This window comes from Lampetra planeri, chromosome 52 (genome assembly GCF_965212315.1).
Source record: "Lampetra planeri chromosome 52, kcLamPlan1.2.h2, whole genome shotgun sequence".
In the NCBI taxonomy this organism is placed as follows: Eukaryota; Metazoa; Chordata; class Hyperoartia; order Petromyzontiformes; family Petromyzontidae; genus Lampetra; species Lampetra planeri.
Genome location: NC_136158.1, coordinates 7,298,984 through 7,319,559, shown reverse-complemented (window position 1 = coordinate 7,319,559; position 20,576 = coordinate 7,298,984). Strand labels below are relative to the sequence as shown.

The 20,576-nt window shown below is 51.3% G+C and overlaps 1 protein-coding gene across 1 annotated transcript in view; it reads right to left on the bottom strand.

Moving 5' to 3' along the window:
• Positions 1 to 5,705: 5,705 nt before the first annotated feature.
• LOC144734716 (phospholipase B1, membrane-associated-like) overlaps positions 5,706 to 20,576 on the bottom strand; it is a 33,466-nt gene continuing 18,595 nt past the window's right edge. The window contains exons 7-16 of the mRNA XM_078617045.1: positions 20,370 to 20,496; positions 18,697 to 18,748; positions 17,099 to 17,176; positions 16,351 to 16,413; positions 15,260 to 15,351; positions 14,659 to 14,737; positions 10,067 to 10,171; positions 9,045 to 9,140; positions 8,071 to 8,145; positions 5,706 to 6,282 (exon numbers count right to left, since the gene is read on the bottom strand). Of these exons, the coding sequence (XP_078473171.1) occupies positions 6,016 to 6,282; positions 8,071 to 8,145; positions 9,045 to 9,140; positions 10,067 to 10,171; positions 14,659 to 14,737; positions 15,260 to 15,351; positions 16,351 to 16,413; positions 17,099 to 17,176; positions 18,697 to 18,748; positions 20,370 to 20,496 (1,034 nt within the window). The 3' untranslated portion in view covers positions 5,706 to 6,015. The remainder of the gene's footprint in view (positions 6,283 to 8,070; positions 8,146 to 9,044; positions 9,141 to 10,066; positions 10,172 to 14,658; positions 14,738 to 15,259; positions 15,352 to 16,350; positions 16,414 to 17,098; positions 17,177 to 18,696; positions 18,749 to 20,369; positions 20,497 to 20,576) is intronic.

Genomic DNA, 20,576 nt, shown 5'->3' with positions numbered 1-20,576 from the left:
TGTCCCAAACAGAGCCCTGCACCGCGCACTTCCCAGCTTTGACAGTTTCCCACAGGACAACATCGGTGCGCAAATGAAGAGTTATGCAACAGCTATCGCATCTCTTTCTGTGGAATTTAACAAAAGCTTTCGGGACTTTGCAGTTATTGAAAAGGACATGTTGCTTTTCTCTTCTCCCATCTCCGTGGACCCTGATGATGCTCCTCCACAGCTGCAGCTGGAGCTCATTGAGCTGCAGTGTGACGATGAGTGCCGCGGGAAACACCAGCAGTGTTCTCTTGTTGACTTTTACCGGCAGCTGGACAAAAGCAGGTTTCCAGAAATGCAGTCATTCGCTAAGAAAATGCTGATGTTATTCGGCTCCACATATTTGTGTGAGCAAACATTCTCAGTCATGAACTTAAACAAGAACCGATTGAGGTCAAGGATGAGTGACTCCCACTTGCGTGACATTTTATGCATCTCAACCACTGCCCTCAAGCCAGACCTGGTCTCTTTACTGAAATATAGATCTCAGTATCACCCTTCTCATTAGTGTCAGCAAGTTATCTGTTCCTTGATCAATCTGAAATCGAGTGTTTTGAACGGTAACATCTGTCACTATTAACAGTGAAAAGCCTAAAGCACACTAATGCACTTTGACTTATGGCACTTGTTTTATTAAACTCTTGAATAAGATTTGGTTATAACTGTTGATGTTATGTACCTGTAGATGTGACACAAACTATTGCTTTCTGAAAGATCTTGTAAAAGACAAGGGCAAAATTCACTTGTTTTAAAGTTTAATGATAACAGACCACTTTGCATTACTTATAACTCCTGTTTAAAATGTTCATGAGGCAAAGATATTTCACTCATAGAAATTTAAGGTATTCTATACAGTTTGTTCAATGTTATCTGACTGAATGAAAGGCAGAATTGTGTTTTTAGAGTTGTTCACGTCTGCCTGAGCGGCTTATATTTGGTTACATTGTCATTTGAAAAATGAAGGTAATTGTGACAATGAAAATTGTTTTATAAAAGTGTGTATTTTCATGTAACTTTTGTGGTTTAAAAAATGTCAGAAGGAACTATTGGCCCCCGGGCATCTTCACTTTATCAAATTTGGCCCTCTTTGCAAAATGTTTGGACACCCCTGACTTAGGCAGCTGGAACTAAACTGAACTGGTGGGCTTAAGGCCCCTGTATTTATACGACTATTTATGTTACTGGAAAGTTCTAGAATGTTCTAGAAGATTCTCCAAGTTTACTCGGCACTGAATCTATCTGGAATGTTCTGGAAAATAGGTAAATTTCTAAATACCATTGTCCTGGTCACAAAAGCAAAGTTTGTGGGGAATAATATCAATTTTCTGTACTTTTGAGGCATAAGCAATTAGGAAAAAACACTTACTACCCAGGACCAAAAACAAATTGTTACACAGTGTAATCAAAGTGGTAGTTTATGATGGGGCGGTGCGCGTGCAGCAGCAGACGCTTCGCGTTCCGTGAAGGCAGCGCCTCGTGCTCACCACTGCGGTGACATTGCCCGCGAACGTTCGAAAAGGAAAGAGGAGGTCTCGCGGCGTCTCCACGAGTAGTCGGGGGCGAGACGACACCGGCATCACGGTCACGAAGTTTTCAAACTTTGAAGAATCTACACCGCAGGGTAGTGGGTTGGGAGGCCACGCCGCAAGAAATCGTCGCCCACCTTACTCACCCCCGAATGCGAAAACCTAGCAGGAATCCTCTTCACAAAGTCTTTTGGACACAGTGAGGATTTCCTGGGTCATGATGATGATGGGTTACACACACATGCCCCCATCAGGAACACAACAACAACCGCCTATTTGCCACTAAGTTGCAGTGACGTGACCATGGAGCTTGTGCCAGGCTAGGTGCACGTTGAGGCCACGTGAAGTGTCGAACGCCCGCTGGCAGGAGGTCCCGGGACAGATTCAGGTGCCATATTTTGCCTGACTGAGATGACTGGCTGATGCACCACTTGTGCCTCCTACTGTACCAACTTGCTGTGCTTTATCCACCAGGCGTGCCGCTCATTGTTGTGAGCGTTGCTCCTCCGCCTTCCGTTGTTGTTGGAGGGCGACTGCCTCCAACTGCCCAGTAGCGTCCTTCACGAGCCTCCTTCACTGAGGCCGATCTTGACACCAGTCATCGGCAAGTCCACTCAGCTCCACATCCTCCTGTACCACATCACTCCATCTCTTCTCTAGCCCGTGCCGTGCCCAATTAGCCCCCCCTATGCAGCTAAACAGAAGCTGCTTGGGCATGCGGTGACTTGGCATGCGGGCTACATGACCCAGCCAACGCAGCCTGGCCTGTCGGAGGAGCTCACTGATGGGACTCTGTCCAGATCTTCCAAGGATTTGTGAGCTCTTCACACGGATCGTAGGCAGGCCAGCCTGAATTTTTTTTTTATCTGCGAAGATGTGCCACACACACACAGCCGTCATCAGGAACACACACACAGCCCCCATCAGGGATACACACACACACAGCCCCATCAGGAACACACACACACAGCCCCAACAGGAACACACACACACACACAGCCCCCATAAGGAACACACACACACACACAGCCGTCAGTAACACACACACACACAGCCCCCATCAGGGACACACACACACTCAGCCCCCATCAGGAACACACACACACACAGCCCCCATCAGGGACACACACATACAGCCCCATCAGGAACACACACAAACACAGCCCCCATCAAGAACACACACACACAGCCCCATCAGGAACACACACACACACAGCCCCAACAGGAACACACACACACACAGCCCCCAACAGGAACACACACACAGCCCCCATCAAGCACACACACACAGCTCCCAACAGGAACACACACACACAGCCCCCATCAAGAACACACACACACAGCGCCATCAGGAACACACACACACAGCCCCCATCAGGGACACACACACACACACAGCCCCCAACAGGAACACACACATACAGCCCCATCAGGAACACACACAAACACAGCCCCCATCAAGAACACACACACACAGCCCCATCAGGAACACACACACACACAGCCCCAACAGGAACACACACACACACAGCCCCCAACAGGAACACACACACAGCCCCCATCAAGCACACACACACAGCTCCCAACAGGAACACACACACACAGCCCCCAACAGGAACACACACACACAGCCCCCAACAGGAACACACATAGACAACCCCAACAGGAACACACACACACATCCCCCATCAGGAACACACACACACAGCCTTCATCAGAAACACACACATACACACAGCCCCCAACAGGAACACGCACACAACACCATCAGGAACACACACACACAGCCGTAAGGAACACACACACACAGCCCCCAACAGGAACACACACACAACACCATCAGAAACACACACACAGCCTTCATCAGGAACACACACACACAACCCCATCAGGAACACACACACGCACATACACAGCCCCCCCCAGGAACACACAGCCCCAACAAGAACACACACACAGCCTTCATCAGGAACACACACACAGCCGTCAGGAACACACACACACACAGCCCCAACAGGAACACACACACACACAGCCCCCATCAGGAACACACACACAGCCCCAACAGGAACACACACACACACAGCCCCCATCAGGAACACACACACAGCCCCAACAGGAACACACACACACACACAGCCCCCAACAGGAACACACACACACACAGCCCCCATCAGGAACACACACACACACACACAGCCCCAACAGGAATACACACACACACAGCCATCCCAGGAACACACACACACAGCCCCAACAGGAACACACACACACACAGCCCGAACAGGAACACACACACACACAGCCACCCCAGGAACACACACACACATCCCCAACAGGAACACACACACACACACAGCCACCCCAGGAACACACACACACGGTGTGGGATTTGCCCCGATCATCGCACCCCCCCCCCCGCCTCTGGAAGGCCTATCTGAGTGTGACCCCAATTGAGTAATTCGCGCATGATTCTTATCATTGGGATGGTTGGTCGATACCAGTTATACTGTGTTTCAGCTATGTATGTATGTTGAACTTCTTTCGCATCGTACATAGCTAACTGTGCTAATCGGAGGTGGGGTGGGGGGTAAGGACAACAAACTAAACACACAACATGCAATTCAGATGAATGAGTGTTCAGCCTCAGCTCCAGAGCGTTCCAGACGGCCGCAGAAGCAGCGCATCTGGAAGCGCTGGGTGATGCGGTGACCGTCTTGGTCTGATGGGCAGCCAGAAGCCGCTGCTGCTGCTGCCGCTGCGAGGATGAGCGGAGTTCACATGATGATGGTTCATGCTCCTTGACGAGATCAGCGAGGTATTGCGTGCTTCATCTGTGGCGAGCACTTTTGTGTGTTACGAGTGGAACCTCATCATTTATTCGTACAGCAGTCTGAAGTCAATGTAGCTCGGCGAGCTCTGGGCAGACACGGTCGGATCATGCAGTAGCCGTCACGACATGTGCCAGAGAATGTTTACACTGCAGCTTGGTCATGTTTTTTCCAGACGTCCCGTAGAGCAGTGAGTTGCGATAATTGAGCATTGTCGGTACTACGCTACATGCCACTGTGTCGGCTACGCCACGACTAAATAGTGGCCGAATGTGTCGTAGGGTCCAGATTTGAAAATGGAATGACATGACTGTATTTTGCAGGTGCTCATCAAACGACATTCTGGTCGAGTTTGGTGCTGATGCTCTTTTGATGAGAAGAAAACTGGATCCTGGAGTCTGCGACCACCATACCTAATCCTCCCACGAATGTTTTCACCTGAGCCTGAGTTCCAACCAGCTGAACCTCCCATTATTCTAGATTAAGCAGCATTTCATGTCTTGCAAACCACCGCTCGTGTGCAATCTTCGAGGTTACCAAGGCTCTCCATACCTAACTTTGACTTCACTGCAGCATATTGATGGAACTTTATGTCATGCGATGAGATGACATCGGCGATCGGGGAGATGTTGAAAACAAGAACGTCCCGAGGAGGGACCCTTGTGGTACGCCAACTAGGCACGGCATCGACGACGACCGCTTGTCACCCAACTTGAAGAGCCGCGATCGACCACGTAGCTACCACTCAATCCACCCCAGTGCCGTACCCGATACACCGACCCTTGACCTTAGCCGCCCGATGACCATCTCATGGTCGATGGTGTCGAAGGCGGCTGAGAAATCGAGGGCACCGGCGACCCGTGATCTTGTCGAGGTCACCGAGGAGCACCGGTACAAGGGAGCCTGAACCTAGGACCGCTTCTCGGTGTGGGCCGCGAGCGCCGCCACTGTGCTGCCGCCCAACAACGAGCGGAGCGCCGGGTGGCTAAAGCATAGCAAGTTGGTACAGTAGAAGGCACAGGTGGTGCATCAGCCAGTCATCTCGGTCATCTCAGTCAGTCGACCCGTGGCACCTGCTGGGTCTGCCCCGTGACCTCCTGCCAGCGGGCGTTCGACACTTCACGTGGCCTCTTAAGGTGCACTTGGCCTGGCACAAGCGTCGTGGTGACGTCACCGCCACTTAGTGGCGAATGTCGGTTGTTGTTGTTGTTGATCTACGTGTCGTGGGGTGAGCGCGCGACACCTGCAGCCACTAGAGGTCGCCACACTCACCCGAGTAAAACAGCATTCTGACAATCAAGGCGAGGCCACACTTGCCACGTGGCGTCCCCATTCCATTTTATTCCGTGACCGGGCTGCGCATTAACAGGGAACAGCGCCGATGCGAATGCGACGAGGAGGAAAGCGCTCCCAATCTCTCTCTCCGTGCGCCAAGCCGACAATGCTACGCATCAATCGAGCAAACATTTTAATCTTTACAATAGGAATGAAACAAATTTATGTTTTAACCAAAATACACACAAAATACTCTTCTAATGTGAGCAGGGTTATTTGTTTTTTCTGTGTTGTCTCAGCCTGGTGAGTGGACTGAAGCGGCGGATGCGACCTTTCTCTCTCTGAACGCCGCGACTTTACCAACGCAGCAAGCCGACGAGCGGGAGAAGCATCAGAGAGGCGGCAGAGAGACCCGTGGAGTGTAGGGAGGCGGCGGAACCCTTGGTGGTGGCCCGGGCGGTGGTTGACGCGGTTGTTTTCGCCGTGCCAAGGGAGGTGGTGGCCCGGGCGGTGGTTGATGCGGTTGTTTTCGCTGTGTCAAGGGAGGCGGTGGAACCCTTGGTCGTGGTTGACGCGGCTGCTGCCGTGCCGCTGTTTTGGCGAGTGTAGATGTAGGGGGACTCCTGCAACAAGAAGAAGGCCCCAAACGGGGAAGACAGAGCATGCACATGTACGGCCTCCGTGACGATTTGGAAAGTATTTACTCAGCGGTGACAACAACAATAACGACAAAAACGACAACAATAACGATGACAACTATGACGACGACAACAGAGATTTATTTGAGAGCAATGCACATCCTTTGAGAGTACACTCACCGACTGACCCACACACTGACTCCCCCACTCACTCACTCACCTACTCACTCCCTCAGCCACTCACTCACCCACTCACCCACTCACTCGCTCAGCCATTCACTCAGCCACTCACTCACCTACTCACTCCCCCAACCACTCATTCACCTACCAACTCACTCACCTGTGTACCCAATGCAGCTGCATGAGCCACAGTCCGAAACCTCGCCCATTTCCCCTCGACATCAGGGGGAATAGGGGAAGATGCCAACCCCAGCTGCAAGTGATGATGAAATTCTCGCTTGCAACTTTCATCAGCTAGCTGAGACGAGGCCACTATGGGTTTGAATGGGGTCCTGGGTGTACACCCACCACCAGAGTGGAATAATGGCAGCACATCTTACAGATGACAAGTCAATGGTCAGTAGGCAAATAGTCCAGCAGATGTTCTTGCTTGGACCCGGCATGCATCCATGATGTGTGGATGCGCCAATGCCGGAACAGCGTGTTGGTAATTACAAGCCCATGGGTTGCACAGAAGTCTAGCAGCCTCCTACCAATTCTAGATTTGAAGCTTTCGTGACTGCAAGGATTCATATTCTTAGGTTTTTTCGGTAAAGTCACGTAGGTAAAACATTAAAATTAATAAAAGTTAAATAAAATGTTAATGAGCTGATCTGGCTCATGCCTTCCAATCACTCCAGACCAGGTGCCAGCATCATGACCAAGTTGGGCATTAAAGTCACCCAGGATGACTCTATCCCGAAGGGCCACTTTAGCTAGCACCTGTGACAGGTCATAGAAGGCATCTGACTCATCGACCTTCCCTGCATCCCTCCACTGATGTTCATGTTTGGTGGAGGCATAAGTAACCACGACCACCACTTCTCATCTCTGGTTGATGGGAAGGTGAGCCCAAAGTAGTCTGGGGCTTACAGCTTCCCACACCTTACTGCCACGCTCCCACACCCTCTTCATTCTTTTGTTCAGAAGAAGAGCCACTCCCTATTGTTTGGAAGTCTCCTGCTCCGAGTAGAGGACTATCCACCCCTCATGGTAGCAGGAACCAGAGTTGGTTCTCCGGACCTCATGAATGCCACAGAGATCCAGGCATTACCTGTCCAGCTCCCGACAGAGAAGTGGCAGCCTCTCCTCCGCAGTGAGCGTTCGAACATTCCACATGGCCACTCGCAGTGGCTTTTTGCTGTTTATGGAGGAACCCCGAGGGTAATGGTTAAATCTCCTGGCTCCGACAAGTGGGGTTTGGCCAGGAGACGTTGTAGACGCCTGTCACCCCGGGGCCTCCTGCACAAGCTTTGTTGGATTTTTTTTCGTGGTTTAGTGGTCATTTATTTGAAGGTGGAGGGGTTATCAGCCTCTCACACCCGTCCAGAGCCCCCTTTGGCCACTCTAGTGACAACAAACGCCATGAGGGGAATGACCAATCAAAATTGGCCCTCCCCCCATGGCACTGCTCACCACAGCGTTAACGTCTGGCACCACACATCTACCCACTCACTCACTCGCCCATTCACCCACCTACTCGTCTACCCACTCACTCACCCTCAAAGTGCACCTATCCTGGCACAAGCAGTGTGCGGTGTGTCAGTGCCTCACCTCGCTGGGGCACACGAGTTGAGGAGGGGGGTGCGTGAGTTGTGCCAGCACCGTTTTGGCTCCTTCTGGCTCCATCTTGGCACGGGGGGAGAGGAGATGGAGACGGGGGAGGAGGTGGAGGAGAGGGGGGAGGGGGAGGAGAGGGGGGCAGTGAGAGGGGGATAAGGGTGGATGAGAGGGGGAGGAGAGGGGAAGAAGAATGGGAGGGGGGAAGAGAGGGGGAAAGGGGGGAGGGGGAGGAGAGGGGGAAAGGGGGAAGGGGGGAGGAGAGGGGGGAAGGGGGCAGTAAGAGGGGAAGAAAGATGAATGCATCAATTGAGGATCACGTGATGTCCTATTGATGATGTCGATGCTGATGGTGGATAATGCTGATTACTATCGTGATAATATTGTTGATGCTGCGCATAATTCCGGTGATGCTGATGATGATGCTGATGATGATGCTGATGATGATACTGATGCTCATAATGCCGGTGATGATGCTCATGATGATGCTGATGATCATGCTGATGATGATGCTCATAATGCCGGTGATGATGCTCATGATGATGCTGATGATCATGCTGATGATGATGCTCATAATGCCGGTAATGATGATCATGATGATTCCGATCATGATGCTGGTAATGCTGATGGTGCTGAGGATGCTGCTAAAGATGCTAATGATGCTGCTGACGATGCTGCTGCTGCTGATGAGGATGATGCTGCTGCTGATGATGCTGATGATGATGCTGCTGATGATAATGATGCTGCTGCTGATAATGATGCTGCTGCTACTGATGATGATGATGCTGCTGATAATGCTGCTGCTGCTACTGATGATGATGCTGCTGCTGATGATGATGATGCTGCTGCTGCTGCTGCTGATGATGCTGCTGCTGCTGCTGATGATGCTGCTGCCGATGATACTGCTGCTGCTGATGATGATGCTGCTGCTGATGATACTGCTACTGCTGCTGATGATGATGCTGCACCATGTTGTTCCACAGCGCGCTGGTGAACGACTCGTGGCCCTTCGTAGCGAAGTGGAAGCAGTCGAGCGCAAAGAAGCTGCTGTCGACCTCGCCGTCCTGCGGGCACGGGGACATCGTCACCACCATCGTTATCACCATCGTCATCGTCACCACCATCGTCATCACCATCGTCATCACCATCGTCACCACCATCGTCATCACAACGATCGTCATCATGATCACCACCGTCGTCATCGTCAACACCGTCGTCATCATCATGATGACCACCATCGTCACCATCATCATCATTGTGATCATCATCAGGATCACCGTCATCACCATCGTCATCATTATTGTCCTCATCAACATTTTCGTCATCATCTATTCAATCATCATCACATCATCACCATCAGCACAATGGTGAGTGCGTGGGACTGGGGGAGCGAGCATCAAGGAGCGTTTACGTGAACCGCTTATGAGGCTCCCTGAGGTCAACTTGGAAGTACGCAGTGCGGTGCAGGGACACTGGGGAGACAAAGGCGGCCAGGGATGGTGCTGGTAACACCGCCCTTCAAGTGAGCCGTGTTGGCTGTCACAGGTGCTACTCACTAACAGCACTTGGCCCAACATGTTATGCAGGCTACACGGGGGACCTTTGTGTTACCGGCAGGGTGAGTGGCAGGGTGCCCCTGGTGCAGGATGAGTGGCAGTGTGGGTGGCAGGGTGAGTGGCAGGGTGTCCCTGGTGCAGGGCTGTGTTACCGGCAGGGTGGGTGGCAGGGTGTCTCTGGTGCAGGGCTGTGTAACTGGCAGGGTGGGTGGCAGGGTGTCTCTGGTGCAGGGCTGTGTAACTGGCAGGGTGGGTGGCAGGGTGTCTCTGGTGCAGGGCTGTGTAACTGGCAGGGTGGGTGGCAGGGTGTCTCTGGTGCAGGGCTGTGTAACTGGCAGGGTGGGTGGCAGGGTGAGTGGCAGGGTGTCCCTGGTGCAGGGCTGTGTTACCGGCAGGGTGGGTGGCAGGGTGTCCCTGGTGCAGGGCTGTGTTACCGGCAGGGTGGGTGGCAGGGTGTCCCGGATGCAGGGCTGCAGGGCGACGGTGAAGGAGTCGTTGTGGTCGTACCGCCCCGAGGCCAGCAGCGTCTCGAGCCCCCTCTGCGGGGGTTGGGTGACAGGGGCCGCGCTGTCGTTGTGTTACACGTGCACCCCCCTTTGTCACTCCACTTCTGTGGGGAGTTTGACCATACTTCACCGCCCCCGTCGGTGTCGGTTTGGAGGACCGGGGATCGCGTCAGACGCCGCTCGGCATCCTCAGCCACGAATCAGAGCGAGGTCGCCAGGCTCGCGATGCGCTTACCGCTGCACCGCCGCTCCGCGCGTCTGCATGGGGGCACCACGGTGGCTACGAGATGTTAACTACCTCGCCCGGTGTGCAGGAGGTCGTGGGTTTGATCCCAACGCTGAGGCCTGCTGTTGTATATTTGGAGTTTGTGTGTGTGTCTTTCTCTCTCTCTCCCGTTGGTCGCGCGGATTTTTCTGCGGGTCCTCTGGCTTTCCCTCCACAATTAGAAAGAACGTCACGTCGTTCAGAGTGTTTGGCTGCTGCTATAAACTTTCACGCGATGATGATGATAAGCCGCCACTTCGTTGAGCCGTCATGTGATGGCCAGGTGACTTCTGAAAGAGAGCTCCACAGCTCAGTGGGCCTTACCTGGTAAAATTAAACATATCGTTTAAAGCTTAGTTTTGCATTCATAACACGACGCTTCCAGAAGATTCAGTGAGCGAGTTAGCGACTGGAACCCGGCACTGCAATGGCCTCGAGTGGCGCAGGGGCTCTGACACGGCCGTTAAGAACCCCCTGGGGGAGAGAGAGAAGCCAAGAGCCAGGACTCGAACTCAGGACCTGGAGGTCTCTGGCTCAGAGTCACCGACACGACAATCATGAATTCCCGAGCTGTCTCCATCCCCCACTCACTGCGTGGTGGTGTTTCATTCAGACGCTGTCTCCCCGACAGACCTGGTCTTCACCTGAGGACGGCTGCTTGCGTTGTGGTCGAAACGTCGTGAGAATTATTTTATTATGTTTTATTTTTATTATTTTATTACTTCCCTTCTACGTGACTTTACCGAAAGAACCAAGAAGATGAATCCCTGCAGTCACGAAAGCTTTAAATCGAAATTTAACCGCCACTACGGGGTGGGATTCCATAAAACTTTAAGAGCCTTCAACAAGCTCCGTGATAAGAAGGCTCAGCTAATCGAGTCTCTCACCTTTCTGAAGAGATGCCGCGACTCTAAGGTAATACCAATCGCATTTACACTAACCTCTGCTGCTGTAACTTCTTCTAATGCTAAACGAATTCTGTCTAGAACTAGCTTAGCTCTTATCTCAGAGAAAATCATACTTACGCGCACCGAACTATATCAGTTAGACAAGACACTCTACAAATCACACTTATCTTTGAGTGCAACAATGTCCACATCGGATTGGGAACATGTAGACAACATGACTGCCTCTTCAGCTGCCGCTATGTCGACCAAATGTAAGGACAACTTGATTTCCAAATTCAACCGCCTCTCAAATAAGAAAACCGGACCCACACACTGAAAATCTAGACGTTAACAAAGTCGTAATCAATCGCAGTAACAGTTCTATTTCTGATGGTCTGAAATCCGTTTTAGCTAAAGGACTAAACTTTGCAGTCACACCTAGACACATACCAGTTAATGATATCATTGCCAGAGTAGATGTGGCTCTCAAGAGCCTGGGTCACATCTCTGCAGACGTAGCAAGATCTGAAATCGCTGCAACCCTCAAAAACGCTAAGATGCCAGCTAGTAACATCAGCAAAGATGAGCGTTTTGATTTAGCTCAATTAAAAAAGAGGGATGACATTGTCATACTCTCAGCCGACAAAGGCAATTCCACTGTCATCATGGACAAAATAGAATAGAACAACAAAATTCAAGAACTACCCAACGATGGCAGCTATACAAAAATAAAAAGAGACCCCACCAACAGCCTCGTCATTAAAACCAACAAAATAATTTCTGATTCAACTGCATTAATTGATCAAACCAAACAGTTCTCGTTGAAACCTTCTGCAGCCAGGCCACCAAGATTATATGGCCTTCCAAAGATACATAAAGAAGATACGCCTCTTCGTCCCATTGTCTTTACTATCAACTCCCCCACCTATAAACTGGCTCGTTTTTTGTCTGAAATCCTGCGGCCCTTCACTGGAAAAACCACCTCTGCGGTACTAAACTCTACGGACTTGGTATCGACAATCAAGGGAATTTCCCTTTCCCCAGACGACCTGCTTGTCAGTTTTGATGTGGTTTCCTTATTCACCAAAGTTCCTGTACCTGACACCATCACAATCATTAAAAACTTGGTTCATCAAGGACTGAACACTGGGGTACCACCCCCCCTGGTGAGACACTGCTTAACCAATACATACTTCACCTGGAATGGAATTTTCTACAAAAAAACTGAGGGCACCCCAATGGGCTCCCCCCTATCCCCGGTTGTAGCCAACGTGTTCATGGAGAAATTTGAGACTGACGCCATCCAGACTGCCACTCTACGCCCGACCTTATGGAAGAGGTACGTAGATGACACTTTTGTCATCTGGCCACATGGCCGGCCTGCTCTAGACCAATTCCTCGACCACATCAATTCCATACACCCAGCCATCAGATTCACCAAGGAAGTCGAAACAGATGGCAAGCTACCCTTTTTGGATGTCCTAATTAAAAGGAGACCTGATGGTTCAATGAGTCACTCTGTCTACAGGAAAGCCACCCATACGGATGCTTACCTAAAACCGGATTCCCACCACCATCCATCCCAGAAAAATTCCCTCATCAAGACTCTATACCATAAAGCCCAATGCATCTCCGACCAGGAACACATTGCCAGTGAACTCAAACACGTACACCATGCTCTTAAGGCTAATGGTTACTCCGACTACACAATCCGCAAAGCCATCGCTCCAACCATCAGGAAGGATCATGTTGAGGAGCCTTTCAAAACCATCACGTTACCCTACATTGCTGGGGTCACAAAAAATATCTCCAAAATCCTGATTAAACACAAGATCTAGGTCCGATTCAACACAGTACATCAAATCCGTGATCTGGTCCCGTCTGTAAAAGATGTGGTTCCAGACATACAGTACCCTGGCGTCTACAAACTAAGTTGCCTCTGTGGTAGCAGTTACATTGGAGAAACCAAACGACATGTCTCGGACCGCATCCGTGAATATAAAGCTGACCTGAAACACGGTAGGACAAACACCTCAGCCGTGGCAGATCACTGTTACAATTCAGTGGGCTCACATGACATTGACTTCTCCAAGACAGAGGTTCTCTGCAAGCCATCTGGCTACCATGAGAGATTCGTTCATGAGGCGATCCACATATACAAACACAGAGACAATTTCAACCGAGAAGATGGATTCTGGCTCAGCAATCATTGGAAGGACGTAATAAACCATTTCGGATCTTAACTGATTGTGTTCACGTTTACGGTGACTTTCAGACCGCAGTCCACTCACTGGCATGACTATATATCTTGTATTCTCCGCAGGGAATGGATTCTTTGCTCCGCTGCAAGTCTCCTACTACCACTCTTCCATTGATATATTTCGTTGCTTCCTCTTAGTATCTTTCACTCGACGGTCAATGGTATAGTGTATAGCAGATTGTATAATAATAAATAGTATAAAATTGTAATGTTTAATACAATGTATAAGGCATAATATAGTATCGTAATGTTATAGTGAATATACAGCAGTGTGATATACAGTAGTGTGGATAGAATAATACATAGTGTAATATTACACTATGTATTATTCTAAGGTATAGGGTGGTGTATAGTAATACAGTATATAATTTAATGTTGGGTTTGTCTATGGCAGCATATAGTACGGGGTAGACCCGTGTGATGTAAGGGAAAAAAGTTTAGCTGGAAGCACATTATATTTTTTGCGACATAGAATTGTAATGTATTACTTACTGTTAGTAGCTCAGCTTATTGAAGAGTATATTTAGTATACTGATGATACTATGTAGTTTACACTTTAGTTTTTTACGTGGTTGTTTAGTTACTGCAGCTACATACTATTAACATTCCTTCCCTTTATTAATGCTACCCCTATCCCCTCCCTTTGATGCTGCTAATCCTGCATAATGCACGGGCATAATATGACTTTGAAAACCCCCCGGCCACCTCCTACGCATTTCACAAGTAGTACTAATCACATACCTGCATTTCCCATAAATATGCAAAATTCCTCTTGATATGCAAATTATTTTGTCAAGGCGCCCTTCCCCCCTTCCAACCCAGCTTAAATATACGCTCCAAGCGTGGTGGTGTTTCATTCAGATGCTGTCTCCCCGACAGACCTGGTCTTCACCTGAGGACGGCTGCTTGCGTTGTGGCCGAAACGTCGTGAGAATTATTTTATGTTTTATTTTTATTATTTTATTACTTCCCTTCTACGTGACTTTACCGAAAGAACCAAGAAGTTGTTAGTGTTGTTTTTTGTGTTGTTGTTTGTTGTTGTTTGTGGTGTCATTGTATGTGTTGTTGTTTGTGTTATTGTTTTGTTTTTAGTGTTTTTGTTGACGACCTGGTAATCCTTGTTCAGCTGTTCTAGCACCTCCAGCGCCGCGGGGCTTGACGGCGTCAGCACGCAGGAACAGAAGATCCTGCAGGGTCACACAGAACAGCCCGGTGAGCTGGCGCCTAACGAAGCCCCAGCTGGTTCCACAGGGAACAGCCCGGTCAGCTGGTGCCTAGCGAAGCCCCAGCTAGTTCCACAAGGAACAGCCCGGTCAGCTGGTGCCTAGCGAAGCCCCAGCTGGTTCCACAAGGAACAGCCCGGTCAGCTGGTGCCAATGGAGGCGCCAACCGGCTCCACACAGCACAGGCAGCCGCCGTGGCCGTCTCCCTGGTGGGCACCTCCTCTTCCGCCGATGCATCGAGTCGTCATTCATAGCTGAGCTGACCTTAGGGAGAGCCTGGGAGAGGTTCCCCGTGGTGCGTAACTGTCGCCGCCGAGGATGAACGTCGGTGAAGCGACACGACACCTATTATTGCGCGCAGTAAAACTGCAGGCGGGTGTGAATCCGGCCAGAACAGGTACTCCGTAGTCCTACAACGGGGAATGTGGTGGCCAACCCTGCGAGCGGGCGACCGCAGGGGAGGGGCGGCCGCGCGGAGTCACTCACTTGTTGAGATTGCACAGCAGGCCGGGCTTGCTGACGTTGCGTAGGGGCAACACTCGCATCACCTGCACCAGGTTCATGAACACTCGGGGGACCTGGGGGAGGGAGTGGGGGAAGATACAACACCATCATCAATAAAAAAAATTAAGGTGAAAAAAAAACTCAGGTTCTTTAGTGATTATTTATTTCATTTCCCACTTACCTGACTCCATATTTTCGTTGCGGTCAGTTGCAATTTCCTCTGCTCAGTGGGTGTAGAGCCGCTGAAATGGTCACTGTTTATATTCTACCAGGTCAGGCTCTGCCAGGAGAAGGCGGTACAGCAAAGTGTAGACTAACCTCCATCTGTTCCACACTCCCATCTACCCGTGAGGGGGAGTAGAGCTACAAACAAAACTATTTTTTATCTTACCAAGTGTAAGGCCCCACTGAGCTGCGTAGCGCTTTTGCAGAAGCGACCACCTGGCCATCACAGATGATAGCTTAACGAAGTGGCTCATCATCGCGTGGAAATTTACAGCAGTGGCCAAAAAAATGCGTGACGTTGATTCTAAACGTGGAAGGAAAAACCGGAGGACCCAGAGAAAATCCACACGACCACGGGGAGAGAGAGAGACACGCAAACTACAAATATATAGCGACCTCCTGCATACCAGGCAAGGTAGTGAGGGTGCGTGGCCAGCTTCTTTCGTCATTCCTATTGCTGCGTGCCCCCTGTACCGGTTCCCATTCCGCTGTAACGTGAACCGATGCCCACTTTATTGAGGGCGAAATTGGCAAGTAAAATAAAGATTCATCAATCGTCATCATCGCCCCCAACACGGGAGAACCCAACTTGGTTTAAATCCCGTCCACGTGGAGGTCTCTGACCTCTGGAATGGCCTCGTGACAACGTTGGGAATCGAAACTCTCACCACTCTCCTTGTCCTACCTTTCATCACTGACTACGCCGCTACATCACCATCATCAGCATCGCAGCAGCAGCTTGCCGAATGTACAGAGATTTAGCCAATGGCGGTCGGTCTAAACCACACCAGGGCCACACGCTCAGCTCTGGAGCTGGTGGTGTGGGCAAGGCTGGGAGCGTGACCCACGTGCTGCTCGATGTAGTCGATGGTGGCGGCAATGTTGCCCACGTAGTCCTCCTGTGAGTGACCCTGGGCACACGGGGACAAAAAGACACGGGCTTACCCGGACACGCCAGCAACATGTCAACGTCACTCCAACACCACCACCACCACCGTCACGCCAACACCATCCTCGTGAAGCCAGCACCACCACCACCGTCACGCCAACACCACCACATTCACCGTCACGCCAACACCATCCTCGTGAAGCCAGCACCACCACCACCACCGTCCCGCTAACACAAAAGACAAAGATCCCTTAACAGACTCTTGTCTGTATGCTGAACTTCTTTCACACCGTATACAGCCAACTGCGCTAATCGCACTAACCACTCCCTAACACCACCACCACCGTCAGTCATATCGTCACCACAAACACCACCACACCACCCACACCTCCTCTAACACTCCCATAGTGGGGAGTGGTGATGCAGCGGCTAAAGTGCTGCGCTACCAAACTGACGACATCAACAGTGGCGATTATCTGAATTATTCCTGGGCCTCCCCTCGGTCGACAGCCTCAAATGAGAACCCGGTGCTATGTGTGAACATCGCCACTGGGCCACCCACCCCCTTGTGTGCTGTGCCGGCCTTCATAGGTGCTGCTCGCTCACAGCACTTTCCCTGCAAAGGTCTCTTAAGGCTACGCGAGGGATCTTTGTCTTTGTCTAACATTCCCACCAGCGTTCCCCATTGGGTGGAAGTCGGAACTCACCCCCTTGCAGGAGTCACACAGATCGTTGCCACCGATGAAGAGCGTGAGCAGCTTCCAGTCATTCTGAAAATCAACTCGCTGGGCGGGGGTCACAGGAGGTCACGAAAGATCACAGGTCAAAGGGTGCGGGAGTCACGGGAGGTCACAGGTCAGAGGGTGCAGGGGTCGCTGAAGGTCAGAGGCACAGTAGACACGTGTGAACTCAGCTGGGCAAATCCAAGGGTTTCACTCAGCTTGCAACGACAACAAGAAGACAAAACGAGCGCTAAAAGGATTCGGCCCTCCCCCCCCTCTTGGTGACGGCATCACAGGTGATGACATCACGTGTGGTGACGTCATCTCGGGTGGGGACGTCGTCACGCGTGGTGACGTCACTCAACCCTTTCCGATGACGTACATATACATTTCGATTTAAAGCTTTCGTGACTGCAGGGATTCATCTTCTTGGTTCTTTCGGTAAAGTCACGTAGAAGCGAAGTAATAAAATAATAAAACATAATAAAACAATTCTCACGACGTTTCGGCCACAACGCAAGCAGCCGTCCTCAGGTTTTCACCTGAGGACGGCTGCTTTCACCTGAGGACGGCTGCTTGCGTTGTGGCCGAAACGTCGTGAGAATTGTTTATTTTTATTATTGTATTACTTCCCTTCTGTGACTTTACCGAAAGAACCAAGAAGACGTACATATACGTCATCGGAAGGGGCCCGACTCAGCACCGAATGGGAAGTCAAAGGTCACGCGGGAGGGCAGGTGGCGCGCGGCCACGTGGGAGGGTGCGTGTGGCACAGGTTGGCGCCGGCTATCGTAGAGTTGCGGTCGTGTCGCTGCGGTTCTCTGCGGCAAGTACAGTACAAACCAGAGCCGGCCCAGCCACTAAGCGACCCTTGCAATTGCAAAGGGCCCCGTGGCCAGCAGAGGGCCCCCTAGAGTCACTGCTAGCTAGTGGGTGAAAAAAATCATACATCAAAGGGGCCTACAACCAAATTTTGCTTAGGGCCCCCAAAGGTCTAGGGCCGGTTCTGGTACAAACACTGCAGCGTGCTTGCAGCGGTCCGAGATTGGGCGGTGGACGGCCGGCGCCCTGCACTTTGCAGACGTCTCGGCAACGGGAAAGGGTTAAAACAAATCGAATCACCGGTGTCGTCGTTGATAATATAAATCACGAAGTCAACGAGAGATGTCTCCTCCGCGTGGAGTCCGTCTCCTCCGCGCCAAAGACACATTTATTTTGGACGTATTCCCATCAGCCCCCATGGCCACCAGGGAGTACGCAGGTTCAGCAGCAGTGATTCGACACGGGCAAAACTCTGCACCAGTTTAGACATCGCGTCTCGCTGGCAGGCTTGCTTTGATCAATTCGTCGACCTACTCGGTAGTCGACCCACTCGTTAGTCCACTTGTTAGTCGATCCGATCGATCATTAGTCGATCCACTCGTTAGTCCACTTGTTAGTCGATCCGATCATTAGTCGATCCGCTCGTTAGTCCGCTTGTTAGTCCACTTGCTAGTCGACCCGCTCATTAGTCGATCCGCTCATTAGTCCGCTTGTTATTCAACACGCTCGTTAATGGACCCGCTGGTAGACAGGGAGCTCACCGTGTCGTTCCGCAGGAGATCCGTGAGCAGCATCGCCTGGGGAAGGAGGTCCCTGATTGAGGAGAAAAAGTTTACTCGTCAACTCATTAACTCGTCAACTCATTAACTCATCAACTCATTGTCTCGTCAACTCATTAACTAGTCAACCCAGTGAGAGTCAGGCAACTCAAGGGTTAACTCACTAACTTATGAACTCTAATCAACTCAAGGGATGTGTGTCCTGCATGTCGACTATGCGTGTGTGCTGTGTGTGTGTGCACTGTGTGTGTGCGTATATTGTGTGTGTGTACACGGTGTGTGCGTACACTGTGTGTGTGTACACTGTGTGTGTGCGTACACTGTGCGTCTGTACACTGTGTGTGCGTACACTATGTGTGTGGACTGTGTGTGTACTGTGGATATTCCGCGTTCATGTGTACTGGGTGTGGACTCTGCGTGTTGTGTGTGTGCATGTACTATGTGCGCATGTACTCTGTGCGCATGTGTACTACACGTGTGTACTGTGTGTACTGCGTGTGTACTTTGTGTACTGCGAGTGTGAACTGCACTGTGTTTACTAAGTGGGTGCACTGTGTGTACTGCACTGTGTGTACTTACCATCAGCCCCACCAAAACTAAGCACCTGCCTGGGTATTTTGTACCATCGGACACTCCACCCCCACAACTCCCAATCGGTGATGGGGCAGTAGTGGAGAGAGTGGAGAGTTTCCCATAACTGAACAGTGTGCTTATGACCGGCTCCAATTTAACAGCAGATGTCTCACTCCGAATCAGTTGAGCGGCAATATCTTTTCATCGGTTGCGTAACGCTGTGTGGAAGCTACCTGGTCTGTCGCTCCGCACGAAGCTTCGGGTCTTCTCGGCCACAGTCATTCCCTCCCTTCTCTACGCTTGCGAAACGTGCACCCCCTAATGGAGCATCTTCGCCGGTTGGAAACATTTAGGCTGGCCTGCCTACGATCCATCCTGGGTTTAACCAGGCTAGATTGTGTGAGGAGCTCACAAATCCTTGAAAGATCTGGGCAAAGTCCCATCGGTGAGCTCCTCCGGCAGGCAAGGCTGCGTTGGCTGGGTCATGTACCCCGCATGCCCAGTCAACGGCATGCCTAAACAGCTTTTGTTCGGCCGGATTGAGGGGGCTAAACGGGCGCGGCACGAGCTAGAGAAGAGATGGAGTGATGTGGTACAGGAGGACGTGGAGCTGAGTGGACTTGCCGATGACTGGTACCAGCGGTGTCAAGATCGGCCTCTGTGGAGGAGGCTCGTGAAGGACGCTACTGGGCAGTTGGAGGCAGTCACCCTCCAACAACAACGGAGGACGGAGGAGCGACGCTCACAACAACGAGCGGAGCGCCGGGTGGCTAAAGCACAGCAAGTTGGCACAGTAGGGGGCACAGGTGGTGCATCAGCCAGTCATCTCGGTCATCTCGGTCAGTCGACCCGTGGTACCTAGGTCTGCCCCGTGACCTCCTGCCAGCGGGCGTTCGACACTTCACGTGGCCTCAAGGTGCACATGGCCTGGCACAAGCGTCGTGGGGACGTCACCGCCACTTAGTGGCGAATGGCGGTTGTTCTTGTTGTTGTTGTACTGCACTGTGTGTACTGCACTGTGTGTACTAAGTGGGTGCACTGTGTGTACTGCACTGTGTGTACTGCATGGGTGAGCCGCGTACTGCGCCGTGCTGCCGGTCACGGCGACGTTGAATCCGGCGGCGTCTCTGTCTATGGGGTTTTCGCGCCACTTGGTGCTGTTCTGGGAGGGCCCCACCAGGGCCGCCGCACCCACAGCACGCACAATATCTAGACGGGGGGGGGGGGGGTAGGCAGAGGTCACTGTTAACTAGGGGGGTAGGGGACAGGCAGAGGTCACGGTCAACCAG